At 35.4% G+C, this 22,658-nt stretch overlaps 1 protein-coding gene across 11 annotated transcripts in view; it reads left to right on the forward strand.

Annotated features, from left to right (window-relative positions):
- PARD3B (par-3 family cell polarity regulator beta) overlaps positions 1-22,658 on the forward strand; it is a 1,076,689-nt gene that overhangs the window by 543,141 nt on the left and 510,890 nt on the right. For all 11 annotated transcript variants that reach the window (XM_024243295.3, XM_024243296.3, XM_024243297.3 and 8 more), the window contains 3 exons: positions 7,508-7,596; positions 16,603-16,689; positions 22,034-22,159. In XM_024243295.3, the coding sequence (XP_024099063.2) occupies positions 7,508-7,596; positions 16,603-16,689; positions 22,034-22,159 (302 nt within the window). The remainder of the gene's footprint in view (positions 1-7,507; positions 7,597-16,602; positions 16,690-22,033; positions 22,160-22,658) is intronic.

The following is a 22,658-nucleotide window of genomic DNA, read 5'->3' on the forward strand; positions in this document are numbered from 1 at the left end:
GTAGACTTTTAGTGCATTTTACAAAGTTCAGAACTGTTTACACTGAGTCCAGTATTATCCCATATGCATTCAAGTAATTTATCCACATGGCGTAGTGTGTGTTTGTGAAATGAGCACCCTGTGTGCATGCTCTCCATAAGCCGAGGATTTGAGCCAGTCATTTAATGTTAATGATTTTACCTGCTCCCAGGATTAGCAAGGGACTAGTTAGTAGAATATTTATGATCTAATTGTGTTCCAAAAAAGGTTTTTTTTTATTTTAAAGATGCAATTATTAGAGCATAATCTCTAGAATAATGAAAAACTTGATAGTCTTTCATATAAATAATTTCTCTGGCTGTTTCATAATATGGTATCTTTTCCTTACCCTGTTTGCCTGAAGTCAACAACTAAGAGACATTACAAGGTAAATACAGTTAATGTGCTTGCTTTCAAAACTATGTCCTAGGAAACGGGGGTCCCAAGAAATTTTGGTTCTTTCTTTGACCTTCAGTTTCTTCTTTGACAAGATATTCATCTTTTTGTCTTGCATATGTTCAGGTATGAAATTGGAATAGGAATGCCAAGAAATCTGCTAGATTGTTGTGGATATACATCTAGTTATATGTGAAATAGTTTGAGATCTTTGAAAGAAAGGTAAAGTATATATAAGACATTATTATAGGTTTTTGTTGCTGTCTTTAAGAAAGAATCCATAACATAAGTAGTAAGGTCAGCATTCCCTAAGTCAGCAAGTATTTATTGTGATGCACAGAAAGAACACTGATCTGAGTATCAGGAATCCTAGATTCTGGCTTTATCACTAACACAACATGTAAAAGGAGACCAGTCATTTCAGCTTTCTGCGTCTGAGTTTCCTTAGCTATAAAATGGGTGAACTGGCTTTGCTCATCAATACCATCCTTCCCGGCTTAGTTAATATTTTTTAGGATTTTTCCTGAGTCTCAGATCTGTACTAGCTACTTTAAGGCAGTGGTTTTTGAAGTGTGGATCCTGGACTAGTAGCATCAGAAACTTGTAGACGCTCTGGACTCACCCTAGACCTACTATAGCAGAACTTCAAGCATTGAGTGCAGGGCCCAGCAATCTAGGTTTTCACAAGACTCCAGGTAATTCTTCTGATCCACGTTAAAGTTTGAGAACCACTGTTAGACACAGAAATGAATAAAACACAGTTCTTCTTAAGCAGCTTTTAATTTAGCACATTTATATCTCTAATTGTCATGCCAATTTCTAGCTATGTAAGTATAAAATCTAGTGGCGTGTGTGTGTGTGTGTGCGTATTGTGTGTGTGTAGTAAATTGTAGGCATATTAATTGCTAAGACTGAAACATTTAGGGATGGTATCTTTGAAGTCAACTGAGAGATTTCCAATGGCAAGGCAATTCCAAAGGCATAAAAAATATATATGAAGTTTGAAAATAACAGTGTTTAACAATCAAATTGCATGTTAATTTCATGTGTGCTTATCAAATGCAGTTTGTTTTACTTTAGCACAGATATTTTTGTTCTGAAAAGTAAAAACAAATATTCTGGAATTATGCCCAGAATTTTAATTTTAAAATTTACATTATGATTATGTATGAGCACCAGGCACATAACCTGATGTTCAGATCCTCTCTGTATAATGTTTCTATTACTCTCATTCTAACATTCATGTGCAATTTCAAAAGAAACTTGTAGTTGACTTTTCAGAATGCAAATCTTGTTTTTAAATGCACCTGAATTTTTAAAACATAATTCAGTTGCAGTTAAATTTTATGGGCAAGTGGTTTCCAATGTAGCTAAAATTCACTGAGGGGGAGAAATCATGGCCATATATGATCACCTGTAAGTCAGCGGGAGATACCTATTGATAGACAGGACTGCTATTTCAGTTCTCATCTGAGAGATGAAAAACTGAGCAATAAAACTACTTTTAATTTCGTTTTGTAGCTACAGTAGACCAGGGAAATTCAGTGAGAACTTGGGAATGCGATGAGCATTTTCTTCCAAAAAAAGTATCAAGAGTGTTAGGTTTCTTTGGACATGTATAACCTGGTGATGCTTCATAATGAATACACGTTCTTGTATGAAATCAGTGACTGGTACTAACTGTGAAATATGAAATGATAGCCTGGTGCTGATACCGTAATCACCCCTGGAGAGACTGTTGCCCCTCTTGGTGCCTGGCCCCTTTCATCCAGCCTGTGAGCACTTGCAGTTGTTAGCGCTAGTGCTAACCAAATGTAAACACCTTTACTTTCCAGCTGTTGCTAATTGGTTTGGGAATAATTATGGAAGTGTTGATTTTAAAGCTAAAAATAGTGTGGTGATGTTTAAATCCAACTCATTTTGGCTGTCAGAAATGCTCCCGTGATCCTGAAAGTGTTGCTAAAAACGTTTGCTTTAAAAAAAGTTGTAGTAATTAAACTTGTCTGTTGTGAGAGCCACATATGATCTGCCTGTTCCCTGCTCTGATGAAAGTGGTAAAGGGCAAACTTCTTAAAGGTGTCTGACCAGTTGGCAGGACACAATCTCCTGCTGAACTTTATTTTAGACAGCAAAGCCTTGTCATTTGAGCAAAAGAGGAGATAAAATTTTGAAATAGCTCTATACCTTGTATTTCATACAGCTGATTATATCCTTCTATGTTAACATTAAAAATAGAAATTGTGAGAATTATATTAATAAAATTAATTATACAGCGTCCAAAACCAGTATGTTTTCTAGAGGCAAGTTTGAGGATTTGAAAGCACATAATTAACATTGCTCAAACCTAAAGCTGAAGAAATATGGTAGCTGTTTGGCATCAATTGTTTATACCTCTTGATTCTTCATAATCAGAGTTATTTTTGTATCTTTCCTTCCAAATTTAAAAGTCATCTTACAGATTTTTCTCAAAGTCATTTACATAAGCAATGAGGAAAAAAATATTTTTATTTTTAGACATGTACAATTTCGTGACTCTTCATTTTACCATGTAATTTAGTGAAGGAAAAGCTTAAGTATTCTTATTTGTCAATTATTTTGTAATTTTTGGAAAAAATGATTTTATGTACCCTGTTAAGAGGTAAACTGCCTTGTCGATAAGTATCGAAGCACTGCACAGCTACAGTGTTGCTGAAGTCAATTTGAAATTGGCTTTATGTCCTTATAGGATGCCCTAAGCATCTGTCTGCCTGCCCCATCTTCAGAGAATATCAAAGAATTTTGTTAGTGCAATATATGGAAATGATCTTGGCAAGTGACAAACACTGCTCATTAGTTGAGATGATAAACTATAGTTACTACCCCTTTTTGATAGCTTTGGCAAGGGAAAGTGTTTTTGATGTTATCTTAATAACAATAAGAGATATAAGTCTGTGAATGTGCACTCTTTTTAAAGTCTGTAGTTATTGACATGATTTCTCCAAATGTGTAGCAGTTCAGAATTACCCTTGAGCAGATCATGACGTTGTAATTGACCCAATAGTACTTTCAAATTGTAATTGATATTTCCGTATACTCAGAGAATTAAGTATCTTGTTGATATGAATAGAATCTTTACTTCCTATCTAACTGGAACTAGAAGAAAAGTTCATTTTTTGATAGAATCTTTACTTCCTATCTAACTGGAACTAGAAGAAAAGTTCATTTTTTAATCTTGCATAATGTTGATTTGAGCCAGAAAGTATGTTGTTTTTCTACCTTGTTAGGGATCAACAAGAAAGTTCCATTTAGAGTATGGTGCAGAGGCAACAATAATGATATAAAACTTTATAGCAAATATCAGTTTTTTTCTTTGACACCCTGAAGATACATCCCATACAGAATTATAAAACTAAAAAGAATATTTATTTTAATTAACTGTCACTGTTAACTGTTCATGGATTGAGAGACTTTATGATGCTTAGATGGTGATACTCTCCAAATTGATCTATATATTCAATGCAATCCCTAGCAAAAACCCAACTGTATTTTTTTGCAGATATTAACAAACTGATTCCAAAATTAATGTGGAAATGCAAGAGACCCAGCATAGCCAAAGCAATCTTGAAAAATAAGAATGAATTTGGAAGAATCACGCATCTTGATTTCAAAATTTAGTACAAAGCTACAATAATTGACTGTGTCGTACTGACATAAGAATAGACAGGTATAGATCAATGAATAAAATACAATTGAGGATCCAGAAATATACTCTTACATTTTTGGAAAATTCATTTTCTGTAAGGGTGTCGAGACAATTCAATGAATAAAAAAAAAAGTCTTTTCAATGAATGATACTAGCACAACTAGATATCCACATGCAAAGAATGAATTTGAACTCCTTCCTCACACAGTGTGCAGAAATGAACTCAAAATGATAATAAGCCTAAATGTAAGAGCTAACACTGTATAAGATTCTTAGAATAAAACAAAGGTGTACATCTTTGTGATCTTATATTAGGCAATGTTTCTTAGATACAAAACCAAAAACACAAGCTACAAAAGAAAAAATAAATAAATTGGACTTCGTTAACATATAAAACTTTTGTGCTTTAAAGGACACATGAAGAAAGTGAAGACAACCCAAAGAACAGAAAAACATATGTGTAAATCATATATTGGATAAGAAATTTGTATATGGAATATTTAAAGAACTCTTTACAGGTCAATAACAAAAGGACAAATAGACGTTTCTTCAAAGAAGATACACAAATGGCCAATAATCACAGGGAAAGAAGCTCAACATCATTAGTCATTATAGAAATGTAAATCAAAACTACAATGACATATCACTTTATACCCATTAGGATGAATAAAGTAAATTAAAATTAAAAGTGAAAATAAGTTGTGGCAAGTCTATGGAGATATTAAAACCCTCATGTATTGCTGGTAAGAATGGCAAATTATTCAGACATGTGGGAAATAGTGCAGCAGTTCCTCAAAATATTAAACATAGAGTTATCATATGACCAACAATTCCACTCCACAGCATACGCCTCAGAGAACTGAAAGCATATGTTCACACAAGAACTTGTACCCAAATGTTCATAGCAACATTATTCATAATAGGCAAGAGTGGAAACAACCCAAATACTCACCAGCTGATGAATGGATAAACTAAATGTGGTATATCCATAAAGTGGAATATTGTTGGGCCATAAAATGGAGTAAAATACTGATATGTGCTACAACATGGATGAGCTTTTGAAAACATTATTCTAAGTGAAAGAAGCCACATGTCTTATGATTCTGTTTATATGAAATGTCTAAAATAGGCAACTCCTTTGAGACAGAAATTAGATTAATGATTGACAGGGCCTGTTGGGGAAGGGGAGGATGAGGAATGACTGCTAATGGGGTTTGGGGTTTCTTTTTGGGGTGATAGAAATGTTCTGACATTAGTTGGTGATGGTTACAAAACTCTGAATATACTGAAAACCACTTAATTGTACTCTTTAAAATGGTGACTCTTATGTAAATTACATATCAATAAAGCTGTTGTAAGAAATAAAAATGATCTTAAGGCAATCCTTTAGCTGATTGTAGCTGCAGCCCCACAGACATGGGGCTGCAGACTTACAGGAGATCCAACCCTAGAACCACCCAGCTAAGCTACTTCTAAATCTCTGGCTCACAGAAACTATGAGAGATAATAAATGTTTATTTTTTTAATATATTAAGTTGTGGGATAATTTATTATACAACATTAGAAAATTAATACAATGAACTCTTGGTGTTATGTGCTTGATATATAGAGAAGCAGACACACATTCATTCCTGTGTAAGAGAAACAGATAAGAAAGTTAATGATTTTGGCAAAAATGAGGTCATCAAATATCCTGACATACATGATAATCACAGGTTCCAATATTATGTTAAATTGTCTACCTAAGTATTTTTGTAACCCGCCCAACCCTGTCTCCATTTATCTGTAAGCATATATCAAGCCCTTCATAATAATATGAATGTTTGAGAGCTTTCAAAAACATTCGTCTTTTAAAATTTGGTACCTTAAACCATGAAGTGTTCTTTAGCCTTATGGAAATTCCTTCTTATCTACGTGAAAAGGAAAAAATTAATTTTTTAAAAGTCTAGCGTAGACCAAGTCTTTCACAAAACTACCAACCCCTGCATGAAACGTTGCTACTCAATCTAAAAGTGAGAGACATATTTTTAACTCAGTTCACTACAACAAAGTGCTTCTGTTGCAGTTATGTCTTACTTTCTTTAAAATAATAACCTCGCTGGGCGCGGTGGCTCATGCCTGTAATCCCAGCACTTGGGAGGCCAAGACGACCAGATCATGAGATCAGGAGATCGAGACCATCCTGGCTAACACGGTGAAGCCCCATCTCTACTAAAAATACAAAAGCAAAATTAGCCGGGTGTAGTGGTGGGCACCTGTAGTCCCAGCCACTCGGGAGGCTGAGCCAGGAGAACGGCGTGAACCAGGGAGGCGGAGGTTGCAGTGAGCCAAGATCGCGCCACTGCACTCCAGCCTGGGCGACAGAGCAAGACTCTGTCTCAAAAAATAAATAAATAAATAAATAAATAAATAAATAAATAAATAAAACAAAAAAAGATAACCTAATTTACTTATGTCCAGCCTCTTAAGCTCGTATGTTGTCTTTCTTACTCTGTTGGAATAATGCATTCAGATGCATAAATGCTGTTTATAAGTGTGGGTTTTTGATAATGGGTCTTTCTATATCTGGCTTGTTGCTTTGATGAAACCAGAGCCCACATCTAACAATAGTTTATTGTGACTCTGCTTATGAAGAGAGGGGTATCCACAGGATTCCCTGTTAGAGAACAGCTCTGAGGCTTAATGTCTTCCGTAAGGAAGCAGCAGCATCAGGCGTGCTTTCTAGAATCCATCCTCTCCTCTGCTTCTCTGGGTAACATCCAATACAACTTTGCCACTGTCCTGGAGTACAGGGCCTCTCTGACCCTCTAACCTTTCTGTAGTGGGAGCCTGTTTACAATTTTAGAAATTAAATGGGCAATTTGAATCTCTCTCTGAAGATTATCCTCAGAATCAAATTTCATGACAAAGTAAGAATTCTGGATTTCTTCTTCCTGCAGTGTTTCTGCCTGACTTTGACAGAGGTGACTTTGCCAGGCAATGTTTTTTCATGGATTTTTCTTTTCTTTATATTTTAATGTTGTGAGGGGCAAGCAAGTACATACCTTAAGGCTAATATATCACCATCTGTCACCAGAGCCTCCCCTTTGGTATTCTTTTCCTTCCTGGTTTAAAACACTCAATCCCAAAAGCCTATGGCTGAGTAGCAAGAAGCTAAATGAAGTATTCCAAAGCTCTTAACATATTGTGTTGTGTAGATGACCCATTTGAGCATTTCAGAAACCAAACAGGAGAGAAAAGAACATTGAAAGCACTGAAAAGATTAACACCTGCTTCCAGTTTATAAAGAAATTAGAGCATACTGTATATATCCAGCATAAAGTGGTTTACTCTCCCATATTGAGATATTTTATTCAGATTTTCTATTCAATATGCACAGCATCACATGCTTATGACTTTGTTTCACTCCAGGATTCCACGCAGAACTTGGAAGACAGAGAAGTTATGAATGGTGTACAGACAGAACTACTAACTTCGCCAAAAACTAAGGACACATTGAGGTATTCTCTTTATGCAGATAAGAATATCTGATTTGTTTCAATTTGATGTGTTTTTTAATAGTTTATAATTGTTCTTACTTTACAAGAAAGATCAGGATAAGTAGAATCATGGAGTGAAACATGTCCCAAGTCTAACAGTTACTTAATTCTTCTTTTCTAGTGTTTTCTTCGTATGAGAACTTACTGACAAACATATATACAAATGATCCTTAATCCATCCAATACTCTTCTGTACCCAGGATTTCTGAATTACTTTTTTCTCTCCTCAAACAGCAATTTCAAATGAACATTTCAGAGGTCATTGTGGTGGTTTTACTTTGACTTTAGCTCTTTGAAGGCACCAAATCCTAGCCACTAGACCACCAGGGAACCCTAAATTTAGCTCTTTGAGTACTACTTTGTATTGTGCTTTAACACCCTTGCAATAGTTTACTTGATGAAATAAAATGAACCCTGTCTATCAACCAGGGTTTTTCATGTTCTTAATGAAGGCAGCTCATTTGCTGTCAGTGGCTGCCATGTTTCCCAGTACTTTCTTTGCTTTGCATTGATTCCCAGTTTAGCTCTAAGTAGTGCCTGGGTTCATATCGCAGCTATGCCTCTTTACTAGTCCTGTGAGCTTAGACAAGTTACTCATTTCTCTTTCCCTTAGTTTCTGGTCTGTAGAATGGAAATAGTATTAAAACCTTATTCAGAGGGTTAGTATGGGTATTAAATGAGTTAATACATGTAGACCATTTTGCAGTGTTGTGGTTAGGATAAATCCTGTGAGTATTTGCTGCTGTTTCTACTACTATCATTAATATCACATCATCTCTATTATTATTCTAATCATCATTTTGTTTAATGCACTTCAAATTTGGCATAAGGAAAATAATTTCATATTTAATAGATGGTTACTTCAGCATTAGGTAAAGCTACTGAAGTTTATAATTATTCATGCAGTCAACATATTCCTTTCATTTAGTCCAAACAATTAGCATGAAATTAGCTTCTTAAAAACATAGGTCATCATCCTTTGTCATGTGCTTTACTGTATGGATTCTCCTCAAACTTATTTATAGCCACGTGAGCATAGTTACTCTTTATTTACATTGTTTCTTTGATTGATGAGCTGTACAGTATTAAAAATTTGATAGGAACTAGGCTAGGTGGTGCCTGCCTATCATCCCAGCTACTTGAGAAGCTGATACAGAGGATCACTTGAGTGCAGGAGTTCCAGTCCATCTTGCAACATAGGGAGACCGACCCTCTCTCTCTCTAAAAAAAAGAAAAATTGGGGGGATATGGGGTGGGGAGTAATAGAAAATCTTCAAAGCACCATCTTTTCAGAAACTTAATAAGATTATCTAATTATGTCTACCTCCAGAAACTAATAAGATTGTTTCTGGAGGTAGACATAATGATTGTAATGCTCTTATTCAGTTTGGCTTTAATTTCACTTATTTCAGTGTTAGCTTTTTGAAAAGTTTGTTAATATCTTGTCCAAATGCTATGTGAGTAGCATCATAGAGTCAACATTAGTTTGGTTTATGGCTGTATGAACAAATTAGCCAAGCTTTCTTCAGCTACAGGGAATTGAGAGAAATGGCGTATAGGAACTTAAAAATATATGTATTCTTTTATTTATTTATTTATTTTATTTTTATTTTGAGATGGAGTTTTGCTCTTGTTGCCCAGGTTGGAGTGCAATGGCGCGATCTCAGCTCACCACAACCTCCGCCTCCCAGGTTCAAGTGATTCTCCTGCCTCAGCCTCCCAAGTAGCTGGGATTACAGGCATGTGCCACCCCAGGCCGAGCTAATTTTGTATTTTTAGCAGAGACAGGGTTTCTCCATGTTGGTCAGGCTGGTCTCAAACTCCTGCCTCGGCCTCCCAAAGTGCTGGAATTACAGGCATGAGCTACCACGCCCGGCCAAAAATATATATATTATTTAGTTAAAAAATGTATATGTGTGTGTATATATATATATATATATATATATATATATATATATTTGATCATCAAAACGGGCTTTTCACATGAGTTTTCATATCACCTTTAATAGGTTAAAGAACTGCAATTCAGAGCAATTAAGTGACAGCTAGAGACTTAATTGACACCCACCACTCTTGTCTACAAAGCCACTATTTCAAACATTCCTGTTGCGTGTACATTCCCTGATGCCTTGGTGTTTTATTTCATGCTGCCTGACCAAGGCTAGGAAAGTTCTCGTATAAAAGTTCAGCTAAAATCAGTTTTATATCAAATTCAAAAAGTAGAGTGAATGCAATTCCCAACACTTTAAGACCCTGGAGTGGGAAGAGGATGATAACAATCTAATTCCATTGAATGCATGGGGGAAAGCTTGGAGGTTACAGTTCTAAGAGAGGACATTGATTCTAGCCAGTCTGAGATGAAAAACAGTTGAAGTGAAATTAGGAAGCCAATTCTGGCTGAATTACATGGTCCATATGCTCCTGGGGCAGGGAGAATCTCATATCCCACAGGGCTTGGCCCACGCATAGGACTTTGGGCACACATCCACATAGAAGCTAAGTAAATTATTTGTAGTCTGTCTCAAAATGTCTTGAAACTGTTTAATTTCTATAATCATTGCTCAAGCCTTTGTTATCCCTCAGCTACAGCATTATAATAACCTACTAACTTCTCTGTCAAATATCAGTTTATCCTTATTCTAATTGATCCCACGTATTACTGTTGGATAAAATTTTTTAAACCACAGAATTTATCAAGCCATTCCTTAGTTCCAAAACTTTTGGATTTAGGTAAGTCTTGGGTTTGAGTACTAGCTCTGCTACTTACTACCTGTGCCATCTTGGACTAATTACATTACTTCTTTAATATGTATCTTCATAGGAAAATTGGTATCATGGTCACATAGATTATTGTGAAGATTAAATGAGATATAGTACAGACAACTGACTTAGCACAATGCTAAATGAAAGGCTGGAGAAACATTAATTGCTATTGCCATTATCATTGTCATTTTTACACAGATTGTAGTTTATTGTAACTATTTCTCATTCACCCAAGCAAGACGGTGAATCCTCCAAAGGATTTCTGACACCTAATACAGGTCTTGGAATATAATAGGGACATATTTGCTGAGTGAATGACCGAATGGATAAAACACATTGCTCCATAAATCATAAGCAAAACTGTTAACTGCTCACCCATTATTAACACAAACATCTTTATTTAAAGAAAAATAACATTTAAAAGACATTCTCCAAATAGTTTTACAATATGCATCTCTTATGAAGCACCACTCAACTTATTTTCATCTTAAAAAGACAATGAAGCAAGAGGTTTGGTGGTTTTTTAAGAAAATTACACTTTGAATGTCTCTTTAAATAGCAAGCAATATGTACAAAAGACCTTTACCTCATCCCTAATTCCTATCTCATTTCTGACTCTGCCTTATCTCTCCACTCCTACTTCCCCAAATAAGCCTTCTTCCAGACTTGCCTTTTGTTTCATTCTTAAAACTGCCAGCGCATTTTAGCCTATCCTCTCCTGTGTCCAGGATATCTATTCATTGGTCAAACTGTTTGCAGAGGCCATCTCAAAATATGTGGGACATTTCCCCATGTTTTGATGCTTTATTCCTGTAATCATTGTTCAAGGCTCTATTACTCTATTAGTTGCAGCTAGATTATTGCAATAATTTAGTAATTCCTGCCTCAAGTACCAATCTCTCCCTTGTGGTTCCCTTTTCCAATTGGTCTCACATATCACTGCATAAATATTTCTAAACCATAGCATTTATCACTCTTTTCCCTAATTCTAGAACCTGTAGTGACTTCATTTTCTGCAAATTAAGTATAAATTTGCTAGCCAGAAATTTAACACACCACTCTGAGTTTTGATCTCAAGCTAATGGTTTAATCTGTCTCTTATACACAGCACCTTTCTTTGTTTCCCTTTTCTCCCTTCTTCTTCCTCCTCCTTATTCTCTCTCTCTCCCACCTTCCTCCCTCCCTCCCTCTCTCTAATATTACAACCAATTGTTATGCTTACAGACTATCCTCGTTCAATATCTCCATACAGTTGACTTTCTCTCCTGTGCATGCCCACTCCATCCCCTCACCTGTCTTTTCTGATGGAAGACCCATTTGTCCTTCTTCAGGAATAGATTCCTAATCCCAGCTTCCCTTCCTAATCCTGTACCCTCCTCCTCTGAAACACATCACAAGGTGCCTCCACTTTGAAACTGCACCTTGGTTAAGCAGTTAAGAACTCTGCTCTGGGATGCAATAAATCCCTATTTGAGTCTTGACTCTATAGAAACGGTAGGATGTTGGACAAATTATTAGACTCTCTAAGCATAAGTTTACTTCTAAAATGGATGTGATATAAATATTTGCTTTATAGATTTAATATCTGTACATGATATAATGTCCAGAAGAAGGTTAGTACACTGCCTCCCCAGTAATAGCTTGCATTCACCAAGAATCTACTACTGTGACCCATTGCTTTCTGTTCTTTTTTATTACCTGTCGCAACCCTCCCCTTAGATTATAAACTCCTCAAGCATTGGTCTTTGTTTTTTCCTTGTGGAACTTCCCCAGTGAAACAACTCAATTAATATGTGTTGAATTCAAGTGAAGTAAGTGGATCTCATCACCACCAACAAAGTCTTTGATAGATTTTTACTCAGTACATTTGCATCCTCAAGACATTTCACCATCAAGTAGAGTTCAAGGTTATCTGCAGATTCTTCCTGGAGGTTTACCTCTGTAGTCTGCCTCTCATATCATTGCATGCCACAGATGATCTGTGAATCCACCCTTCCAGAAAATCAGCTAACACTCACCCATGTGCTGCAGCCCTTTGTCTTCTCTCTGCATGTCAGCAGTCTGATTGCAAATAAAACGTGTTCCTCAATCCTGCAGTATTTAAGGCTTTTTAAAGAAAGTCTTACTGAGGAAATCAATAGAAAAAAAAATGGATTATTCTCTTTTAGCCTATAAGCTTGTTTCCTTAGAAAGTTCTAACAATCATACTAATAGCAGGTAGTTATTGAACACTTTGTAAATACCAGATGTGGTATGTGTGACATATATGTGTTAAGATCTTTATTTTTCTTATTAAAGCCAACAACTCTAATAGGGAAATACCTAATCTTTTTTTTTTTTTTCTTTTGAGATGAAGTTTTGCTCTTTCACCCAGGCTGGAGTGAAGTGGTATGATCTCAGCTCACTGCAACCTCTGCCCCTTGGGTTCAAGTGATTCTCGTGCCTCAGCCTCCCAAGTAGCTGGGACTACAAGTGTGTGCCACCACACCCGGCTAATTTTTGTATTTTTAGTAGAGATGGGGTTTCTCCATGGTGGCCAGGCTGGTCTCGAACTTCTGACCTCAAGTGATCTGCCCACCTCGGCCTCCCAAAGTGCTGGGATTACAGACATGAGCCACCGTTCCTGGCCGGGAATTACCTAATCTTAATGTTCTCTGTGTGCAAATGAGGAAACTGAGGCACCAGGTCTTAATTAAAATAATTTACTCAGACTTCTGACTCAAAAGTTACCACTGGGATACACTTTCTCTGTAATTACACATGTGAATCATGATTTTCTTCTGAAATAAATTACCTCCTCCTCCCCATCCTCAATCTCATCTCTTCCATCCCTCAACAAGTGACCTGCCACTGAGTTCAATAATCTTAGTGTTAAAAATGCTGTCCGTTTGCCTTGTGTAAAGAAATGAGACTTAAAACATCTGCAGCTTCTGTCGTATATTTTTCCCTCAAGCTTGAAGTCTTTCTTCTGGAGGGAAACCAAATGAAGCCTTTCACTTCTAGCTCTAGCAGAGTTGCCATTCATGACAGTCTCATTTTTAGGCCACTGATTCTGCAGCTTCGCCTACAGTTTTGTCTAAATTTCACATTGGTAGCAGCTGGTTCCAGTTTTATCAATTAGATCTTACAGCATTTTGCTAGTTTAATACTAGTTGAACTAATGCTTTGTAACTATCTGCTTGTTTTAGTATGTCTTAGAAAGTTGTATAAAGATAGCTATTTTGATCTTAGTAAAATTTTCCCGGTTTTCTTCTATGTATAACCAAAATATTTTTCTTTTATCCCACACAGTTTATTTTCTGTTTTTTTTTTTTTTTTTTGTAAGTGGCTGTCAACCACTTTTTCTTTCCATTGCCAGAATATCTCTTTTCTACCTCATTTTCCGTGTTTTCCATTTTAAATCAACCTTCTAGCTTATTTTCTGGCTACTATACTGTCCTCTAAAACAAACATAAATGTGCACATGTCCTGGTCCCTAGTCCCTGAATTCTACTCTAGAGTTTATCTAAACAAATAGCAATAATAGCCTATTTTCATGTCTTTGTAAAATCTCACTTTATGAGATATGTAGTCAAATAATTGTGTCCAGTCCTACTTGCTGTGTTTCTCTTCCATGAAGAGTGCACATATAGAGATCTCTACAGAGCAGAATTCCATCATGTATTTCTAGTACTGAGGGCTGTTTTCTCTTTTAAAATAAATAAAAATATGTGAAATGGTCCATGGGGCATTATTTTTCAAATGTTCTCCTTTCCGTCTTTAAACAAATAATGGATAACATTTTATAAAGAACATGATGAGACATGGTCTATGTAAAATTTTATTACTTATCTTTATTAAATAGTTCTAACTTTCTATAAGTGCTTATATATTACAGTAAACAAAATTGAAAGTCTGTTAGGCTTTTTTTCTGGGATAGTACTATTTTTGTGATAATAATTTAAAAGTTATCAAAAACGCTTCTAGCTACAAAATTGCAACTATTGTGTGTAATGGTAGAATAAAAATTTATTCTGAGATACTGAAAGGAGAATCTCAAAATAGAATTCAACTTTTAAAACTCCATTCTCACAAATTTTTTAAGTATTTTTTTTAAAAGATTGGTTACTTAAACAAAAATGTTTGGCTTTATTAAGTGAATGTAAAAACACATTATCAATGATTACTAAAGAGTAGGTATCAGTATGATACATATAATTTATTATGTCTTATAGAAGGGATTTTGAGTGGGAGTAAAGAAATATTTGTGAAATAGAAAAGAACATGAGAATTCATAAAAGGTATTCTAAAAATTCTTAAGCTGAAAAGTTAGAGTCTATAACAGACTAAACACATTCCAAATGCCTCTAGATATTACATATGGATGCTATCTCTCAGCATGTGGATACTTGATACATTTATTAGGAAAGATTTGTGTTGTGCTTTCAGTGCAAAACTATAAAAATATGTTACAAAGGTAAGGGTAATAATTTTCAGTGACTAAGCAAAATTTGAATCTCTGTTTATAAAAGTCTTTAAAAGCAGTATTGTAAACCTAGAATGCAAATGCTTTCGGTTTAGTCTTCCACAAATGCCTAAAAATGCACTATAAATTCTGTTAGTATATAAAACGTATTGCTTTTTTGTCTATTGAAAGCCATACAACTTTCTCTGTCAACCAAGCATTTTATATTCAGACCTTATAATGCATATCTATATATAACAGTCCATATACATATATGAATGTTCATATCCTCAAATATATAGAGATGAATCATTTAATACTATATTATCACTCTAAGATTTGTTTTGTTTTTAGGTTTTATTCCAAGCCTCTGACATAAGCTGCTTGACTGGACAAGTTTTACATATATCAGCAATATCTGGGCAAAACTCATTTGAAATTTTTTACCAGATTTGAAATTTCATCATATTCCACAAATGCTGAAAACTGATGTGCTCTTTTTTGCATTTCTTAATGATAATAGGCTTGCAAAGAAAACACATTAAAAATCAACCTAATCCACTGATGAGAATATATTTAATGTATTTATTTTAGATTGCTGATAATTTAGAGAATACTTCATGCAGAGTGAATTCATCATGCATTTTGCTTAATGCTGTTCTCAACTTTCCAGCAAGAAGTCAAAATTTCACCGTTTTCAATTTGGAGCAGAAAGCATTTGTAGCTGTAGCTCTTATTTGGAGCAGAAAACGGCTGTAGCTCTTAATTTGACATCTAGTTTCAGGTCATTTTCATGTGAATAGGAAACAATGGAGACCTGCTTACAATTTTCATAACGTGGATGTTTGCTTCAACTTTGTTATTTTCTTCTGACAATTATATTTTCTCCCTGGGATTAAAGGAGCCAGTAATTGTTCACAGTTATTATTTTTCATGTTTATGAAAACTTGTTAGTTCTACTCTTTATTACTCAAAAGCTCCCAGTGCCTTCTATATTTCAGTCATACACACAATCCATTAATGTTTCTAGCTCATCCTTTCTTTAATCTGGAGTAGGTTAGGCAGGTCAGGCTTTCTGTTTCTTTCTATAATATATTTTCCTCAGGCTTTGCAACCTCTTTTTCTACCTTTACAAAAATATAGGAGGTGAAAATTCGGAATTGTTCTGTTGAATATAACTGATGCCTTATTGAAAAGCAAGTTTGAGTTTTGATTTATATTGCTTTGAACATGCCCATATGTATTACCAACTGTGGCTTCACAGCCGTTATAACACGTAATTCTCTGCTTTTTCTAATAAATATTTTATTTCATTTTTCCTCTGTTCCAGAGAAGAAGCCTACTTTGTGCTGAAGCATCAATGTGCTTTCTTCTGTGTTTTTTATGATCTATACAGTAATTTTCGAGTGTGTTTCAATGGGGAAAATTTTAATTTTTGTGTACCTCTTTTAAAATATGTTGATTTATGCAGATTAAGTTAAGTAGGAAGTTATTTTTGTAGGTAGTCATTTCCATTTGTTCCTCTTCTAGGAGTAAAAGTAAGAAATCAGATAGCCTTTTAAACATTTTGTTTTCTGGATCATCTGTACATACCAATAAATTATGTACTCTTTTGACTTTGAAGTTATATTAGTTGATATAATCCTGAGCAGTGTGTGTGTGTGTGTGTGTGCGCGCATATGTGTGTGTGTGTGTTTTAGATGTGCCTCCTCTGTTTTTTAGCAGACACTCATTTGTGCTCTTGTTTTTTTCTGCCCCAGTGATATGACAAGAACAGTGGAGATTTCTGGGGAAGGAGGCCCATTGGGAATACATGTAGTGCCCTTCTTTTCATCTCTGAGTGGAAGGTAAGATGTTTTTCTCATTCCAGAAGCTCATGCTAATGAAAACCCTGATTTGAGCTCCTTTTCCCAAATATTTTTCAAGAGGAGATTAAATGTGAATTCTATTATTCAAATGGATACCTCAAGACATACTTCTGTTGGCCACTTAAGTGTTGGAAACAAAATAAAATAATTGACTTTAGGATGTAATGGGGAAAAAAATCAATCACAGTTTCTCCATTTACAATTAATTATAAATACTTTCTTAAAGTATCCTTATCAGTGACACATAGTAAACAGAATCCTTGGCAAGGATGTTAACATATTGTTAGACAAATGTTGCAACTGAATTTTTTAATATTCCAGAATATGCTTCAACAAGTGAGTATAATAATTCCAAATTGATATATCCTGTTATTCTTCAAGTATGTAGCATTTAGAATAATAAATATTCTAACATTTTAAGTAGCTATATCTGATGCTGTGTATGTATGATGGCTTTATAGAAGCAATGTGTCATCATGCTGTATTTTCCTAAAATATAATTTAGTCAATTAAAAATAATTTACCACATCCTTTTGGAATTTTTAATATATTATGTTGCTAAATCCACACTAGTAAAAATGGCATTGTAGATTGTATCAACACTTCTTGAAATTTACATCTATCTAACTGGATTTAAAACTTGTTCTCTTGATGGAAATTAAAGTGTGTGCCTCAGAGTTCATATTACCCCTATTAAAACAATTGTACTGAACTTGTTTTAGATATTATGTCACTTTGTAATAAGACGACCACGTTTACCACTAGATTGATATTGACAAGGGTTGTCAGAAACTTAAAAGAAAATCAGTTTTTCACTAACATGACATGATTTTAGTTAACTTACTGAATTTATTTTCTTAAACACATCATTGAAAAAGGGGGATTCCTTAGTTTAGTTTAGGATATCAAAGACGAGACAAGTCAATTGATTTTCCCAAGCTCATACAAAATCCAGCTCTCCTAACTTCTCACTTCATTTTTCTTTCAAGAACTAAAATTTTCTCAAAGGTTATATAGTATTAATTTAGTGGTTCTGAATATTTATTCAATTCAGTCTGCCCTATAGCGAAAAGAACAGATTTAGTCATGGTATTTTGGTTGGCATCATATTCAGCAGGTAGCCATCTGCTACCTGTAATTGCGAAGTCATCACCTTTTTTTTTTTTTTTTTTTTTTTGCAAATAACATCTGATGCCAAGCTCTCGCTGGAATGAATGTTCCCCAAAAGAAATGAACCAAAAAGCTAGCAGCTCTTATTGTCTCATTTCCTGTATGTGTTAATAAGTGTGTTTATAAATGTTATGGGTTATGGCATAGGACAAACTGAGGTTGTTTTTGATAGATAGGGTGAATATTTACTCAGTTGTCATGAGAAATTCTAATGACTTTTGGCAGAAGTACACTGACAGAGTTTTGTGAACTACCAGAGCTGTTAAATGACCAGGCTCTTTAGTTTAATGAAGCTGAGATAGAGCACAAGATCTTCCCAATTTCCAAAAATGAGAAAATATACAGTGTGACAGTCACTATACTTCATTTTCAGTAGTTCAGAAAACAAGCTGATCCTGTAGATCACAAATCACATTCTCTCACTTCAAACGAGGGAAATACACTGAGCTTTATTGATTTCCTCCCTTCTCCTTCCTGGTTCTGATTCCTAGAACAAGCCTTGTAGAATAGAAGAAAGAGTATTGGACGTGGTTTCAGAACAATTGGATTTGAATCCCCATGTTCTTTTTTATAACCTTGAGCAAGTCCCCTAAACTTGCCCCTTTTGAGTACCTACTTTACATCAAGGTTATGGGGATTAAATAACATTAAAAATGTGAAAGTTCCTTGTAAAACACCTAATGTATGAACGTGTAAATCATCAGTATGATGATTATTTTGGCTAAAACCAAAAAGCCTGATTCAGAAATGCAGTTTTATTATAAGTTCATGGTTAACTGTTCAGTAACTTGGTGAAATAGTTCTATTAATTTTTTTTTGCTATCCACCAGTATTATAGAAAGGAAATTTAATTAAAAAACATTAAAAATGCTATGGAAGTGGAGACATGAGCCAATAAAAGTTAAGAAGTAATGAGTACAGGCTGAAACAGCACACTTAACTCAACCCATGTGTCTAGATGCAACTGCGTATAGAGCATGTCAGACTAGTGTCTGACTTCGTAGTGCCATATGGTTTCACTGTGTGAGCACAGGGGCTTCGTTAAGGTCATAGTGGTATACTTTGCTCTTAATTTCCTTCCATTTATTGGTTTGTGCCATTATTTTAAATTAGAATTTACATTTAATTTTTTTACTAAGATTACTGTAATTGGCTTTGGCTCCAATGTATTTTTTTACTTTTTTTCTTTTAGAAAATGTTGCCACACCTGTTGTTGAATAAGAAACCTAATCTAAGTTAGATCATCCTAAGTAAATTATAGTGGCTGCTCTGCTAGATAAAACCTCAATGAATTCATTAGATACCATCGCAGAGGGGTGCTGAATGCTGCTTGTATTGAGGGCCATTGGCTTTCCCAGTAAAAACACAGCAAACATAAAAAAACACCAAAGTTCTTGCAACTAAAATGCAACTTAATTTCATTCAGATTTTTAAAATCAATGTGGTTTTTGTTAATTAAAAACATGAAATCTAATTCGTTTCAGTACAGATGCATAATATGCCTCAGTTTCATAGGGAAGACAGCTAAACAGGAGAGAGAAGGAGAATGGCTGGATGAAGGCTGATAAAGACTGTGAGAAGAGATGTTCAAACAAAAATGCTAAGCTGATAGAGTCACTGAGGCTGTGTGACATTGAGAAAAGAACAGGAAGGGGGCAAGGAGAAGATGTTGGTTGCCTAAGTGATAATTAGAAGAGCAAGAAGAATTGTTACCCCTCTAATTCTGTGAGGCTGTGGATTTCAGCATCCTTTATCACTGTTCATTAATGCAAATTAACTGGTTAGTCTTGGCCTATAACTCCTCGACAGCATTAATCTTTAAATTCTGTGAGTCTTGGTCCCAAATGAGACAGCTACCACAGCCCACCAGTTTAGGGCAAAGAAGATAATGAGGTATTGTTTTCTGAGCCTTCTTGTATTGGTCTGGATGAAATCAAACTGGAGGGAATCTATCCCTTCCATGGAGCAGAGAGGGCAGAAGTGGTTTGTTGCCAGGGACCAAACTAATAAAATCAGTCAGTTTTACATTTTACCAAAATTACCTCTGACACATGGGTTTTACAGTTGGGCTTATTCTGTCAATAAATTTTTCATGGAAAGTTAGATTATTTAGATCAGTGAGGTTCACATAGCATACTCCAGCTGTAATATGCCAGCTAAATTGCAACCCAGTGGCCCGAAAGAATTAATTCATCTCCCAAAATGTGAAATTAAATCCTAGGGAGTAACATTACATGACTGATGATGTACTGAATTAAATTAAAGGAAGACTTGAATGCTTGTTAAAAAAATATCACTTACATAAACAAGTTTAAAACCACATGTGAGCCTCCTAATGGATCAAGTTATTGTGAATCCACCCTAACAGAAATCCAAAATGTGAACTCTTAGGATGCTGTTTAATTTAGGGGAAAAAAAACCATAATTTTTATCTATTATTTTAATGTGTCAAATAGTTTCATTTTTAATACTGTGTTTCAAGATTAAAGTAACACAGAATATGATTAATTTGCTAACCTACTGGAACTAGGAAATGAACCACAAGACCCCACTGCACACTTGTGCCTGTGACCCTGAGCCTTCCCTGCAGTAGATGGCATGGCTGTTTGCTGTTCTTTCTCCTGCAGCAGCGTGCTGTATTCGTTTAACATTTTTGAAGTGAGACCCAAATATCACTGCCCTGCCTGTTGAGGTCTTGAGATGATGGGAGCTCATTAAGGGGACAGAGGCTCAACTTCATGGCCACTCCAAACAGGAGAACTGCTTTCTCTAATACTTGCATTATAGATTGCCCTTTTCTGTGGCTGACCCTGTTATTTACACATAAAATGTACTCATGTTTTATTTAGATTTGAAATTTAATGTGAAGGTATTTTGTAATAGCACACATGGTTTTTATACAAAAGAGAGTGACAAAGTAGAAAAACAAGAGGATTGATAAAGTGCAGATCACAGTTTCTCCAAACCTAGCAGACTCCTCTTGCAGGACATATCTTTCTTACTCTGGGACACAGCTAAGCCTTGTCACATCACAAGGAGAAGGGAAATCCCACAAATGAGAAATAATGAAAATACGTATAAGTTCCATTTCTTGTGGTTTTTGGTTTAGTTTTGGTTTATATATGTAATAGAATTGTGTATGTATGTGTGTACACACACACACACACACACACATACGTATTTTAATCCTTGTGGCTATAGTTTTCTTTCTTCTTTCCTTCTCTTCCAACCCTCCTGATTCTAAGCTACAGCCACAAAAATCCAGAGGCCTCTTGGTATCCTCTCTAATTTGGCCTCTTCTTGGTTGAAATTTCGGACAACTCTTCCCAAAGCCTGCCTTCATCATGTCACTGCCCTATTCGGAAGTGGGGTCTACTGGGTGCCCCCCTCTAGGTCCATCAGATTAAGTTCATTGACTGTTTGTTGAAAGCCTTTGTGTGTGGCACTGGTCTCCCATCTAGTTAGCTCTCAAATCTTTGAAGGCTCTAGGCTTGTTAATGTCTTTAGTTTTTGGACTTCAGCTGTCCCCCAAATGTGTAGTGAAATTACCTGGTCCTGGTCCTATGGCTTTGTCTCATACTCCTCCATCCTGATCACACAGAAAACACCCAACACATACTTGATTTGGTAGCACCGACAAATGGGATCCAGCTTCCTTCTAAACTGAGTAATATGATCTGAGCTTAAATGTTTGTTTACTTCTTAAAATGCAAATTATTAGAATAGGTAGTAAGACTGCAAAAACGTTACTGTGAATACCCTAATGCTCTCTCACTGCTAAACATCACATTGCCGCGTTGGCACTAACTCAGACTTACTTATTATAGTCAGGTGTGATGCCCTTCTCCAAACCACAAGTCTTTGGTGTCAACTCCACTAAACTAGCCTTTCAATAAGTTTACTGCAAGCATGAGAAATGAAGTCGCAGATTGATGTTGGTACTTATGCATATTTATCTAGAAGAGCTTTTTCTCTTGTAGTCAGTTTTGGCTTTTTTTGGATTAGGGATTAACATAACAAACAGTTGCCGGAATATAAAGTAAAATTTCTTTTGTAAACAGAAATCAATATGTATTTCTGAATAGTTGCAAGTGGAGAAATAATTAGCATTTATTATTCAGTAATTATATTTCAATCTAAATTTTGCATTTAGGATTCTAGGACTCTTCATCCGAGGCATTGAAGAAAACAGCAGGTCCAAGCGGGAGGGACTATTTCACGAAAATGAATGTATTGTAAAAATCAACAATGTGGATCTCGTAGACAAAACCTTTGCTCAGTAAGCATTTTTTCATTGTTTTATTTACTTTCTTGATACCTAGCATGGTTATAATCATTACTGAACTCATTATGGTCAAAATAGTAGGTAGAATTTCTAGTCAGTTCCCTTTGAATGATCCAGGACATCCATTTTTGAATGCTTCTAATGTTTTAGCCTACTCAAAGGTGGCCCACATATGTCTCTGGCAGGTCTGAGAATGCTAAACTACAGAATATCACAAGCCTTCCTGCCTGGCTGTCTTTACTGGGGCGTCGTTGAACGGGTTTGTTTTTCTTGGGCTATGGGTCACTTAAACTGGTATTTAACGGCTCTTTTCACAGACTGTTAGTTCAGCTTATTAATTAACTTTCTTGGTGTCAGCAGTCTTCCTTAAACTAAAAAATCTGTGAGAGATGTCTGAGGACTCACTGAATCATAGAAACAAACAGAAAAAAATAAAATTAAAATACCGTCTCCTGGCCAGGCAGAGTGGTTCATGCCTGTAATCCCAGCATTT

Source organism: Pongo abelii, chromosome 11 (genome assembly GCF_028885655.2).
Source record: "Pongo abelii isolate AG06213 chromosome 11, NHGRI_mPonAbe1-v2.0_pri, whole genome shotgun sequence".
Lineage (NCBI taxonomy): Eukaryota > Metazoa > Chordata > Mammalia > Primates > Hominidae > Pongo > Pongo abelii.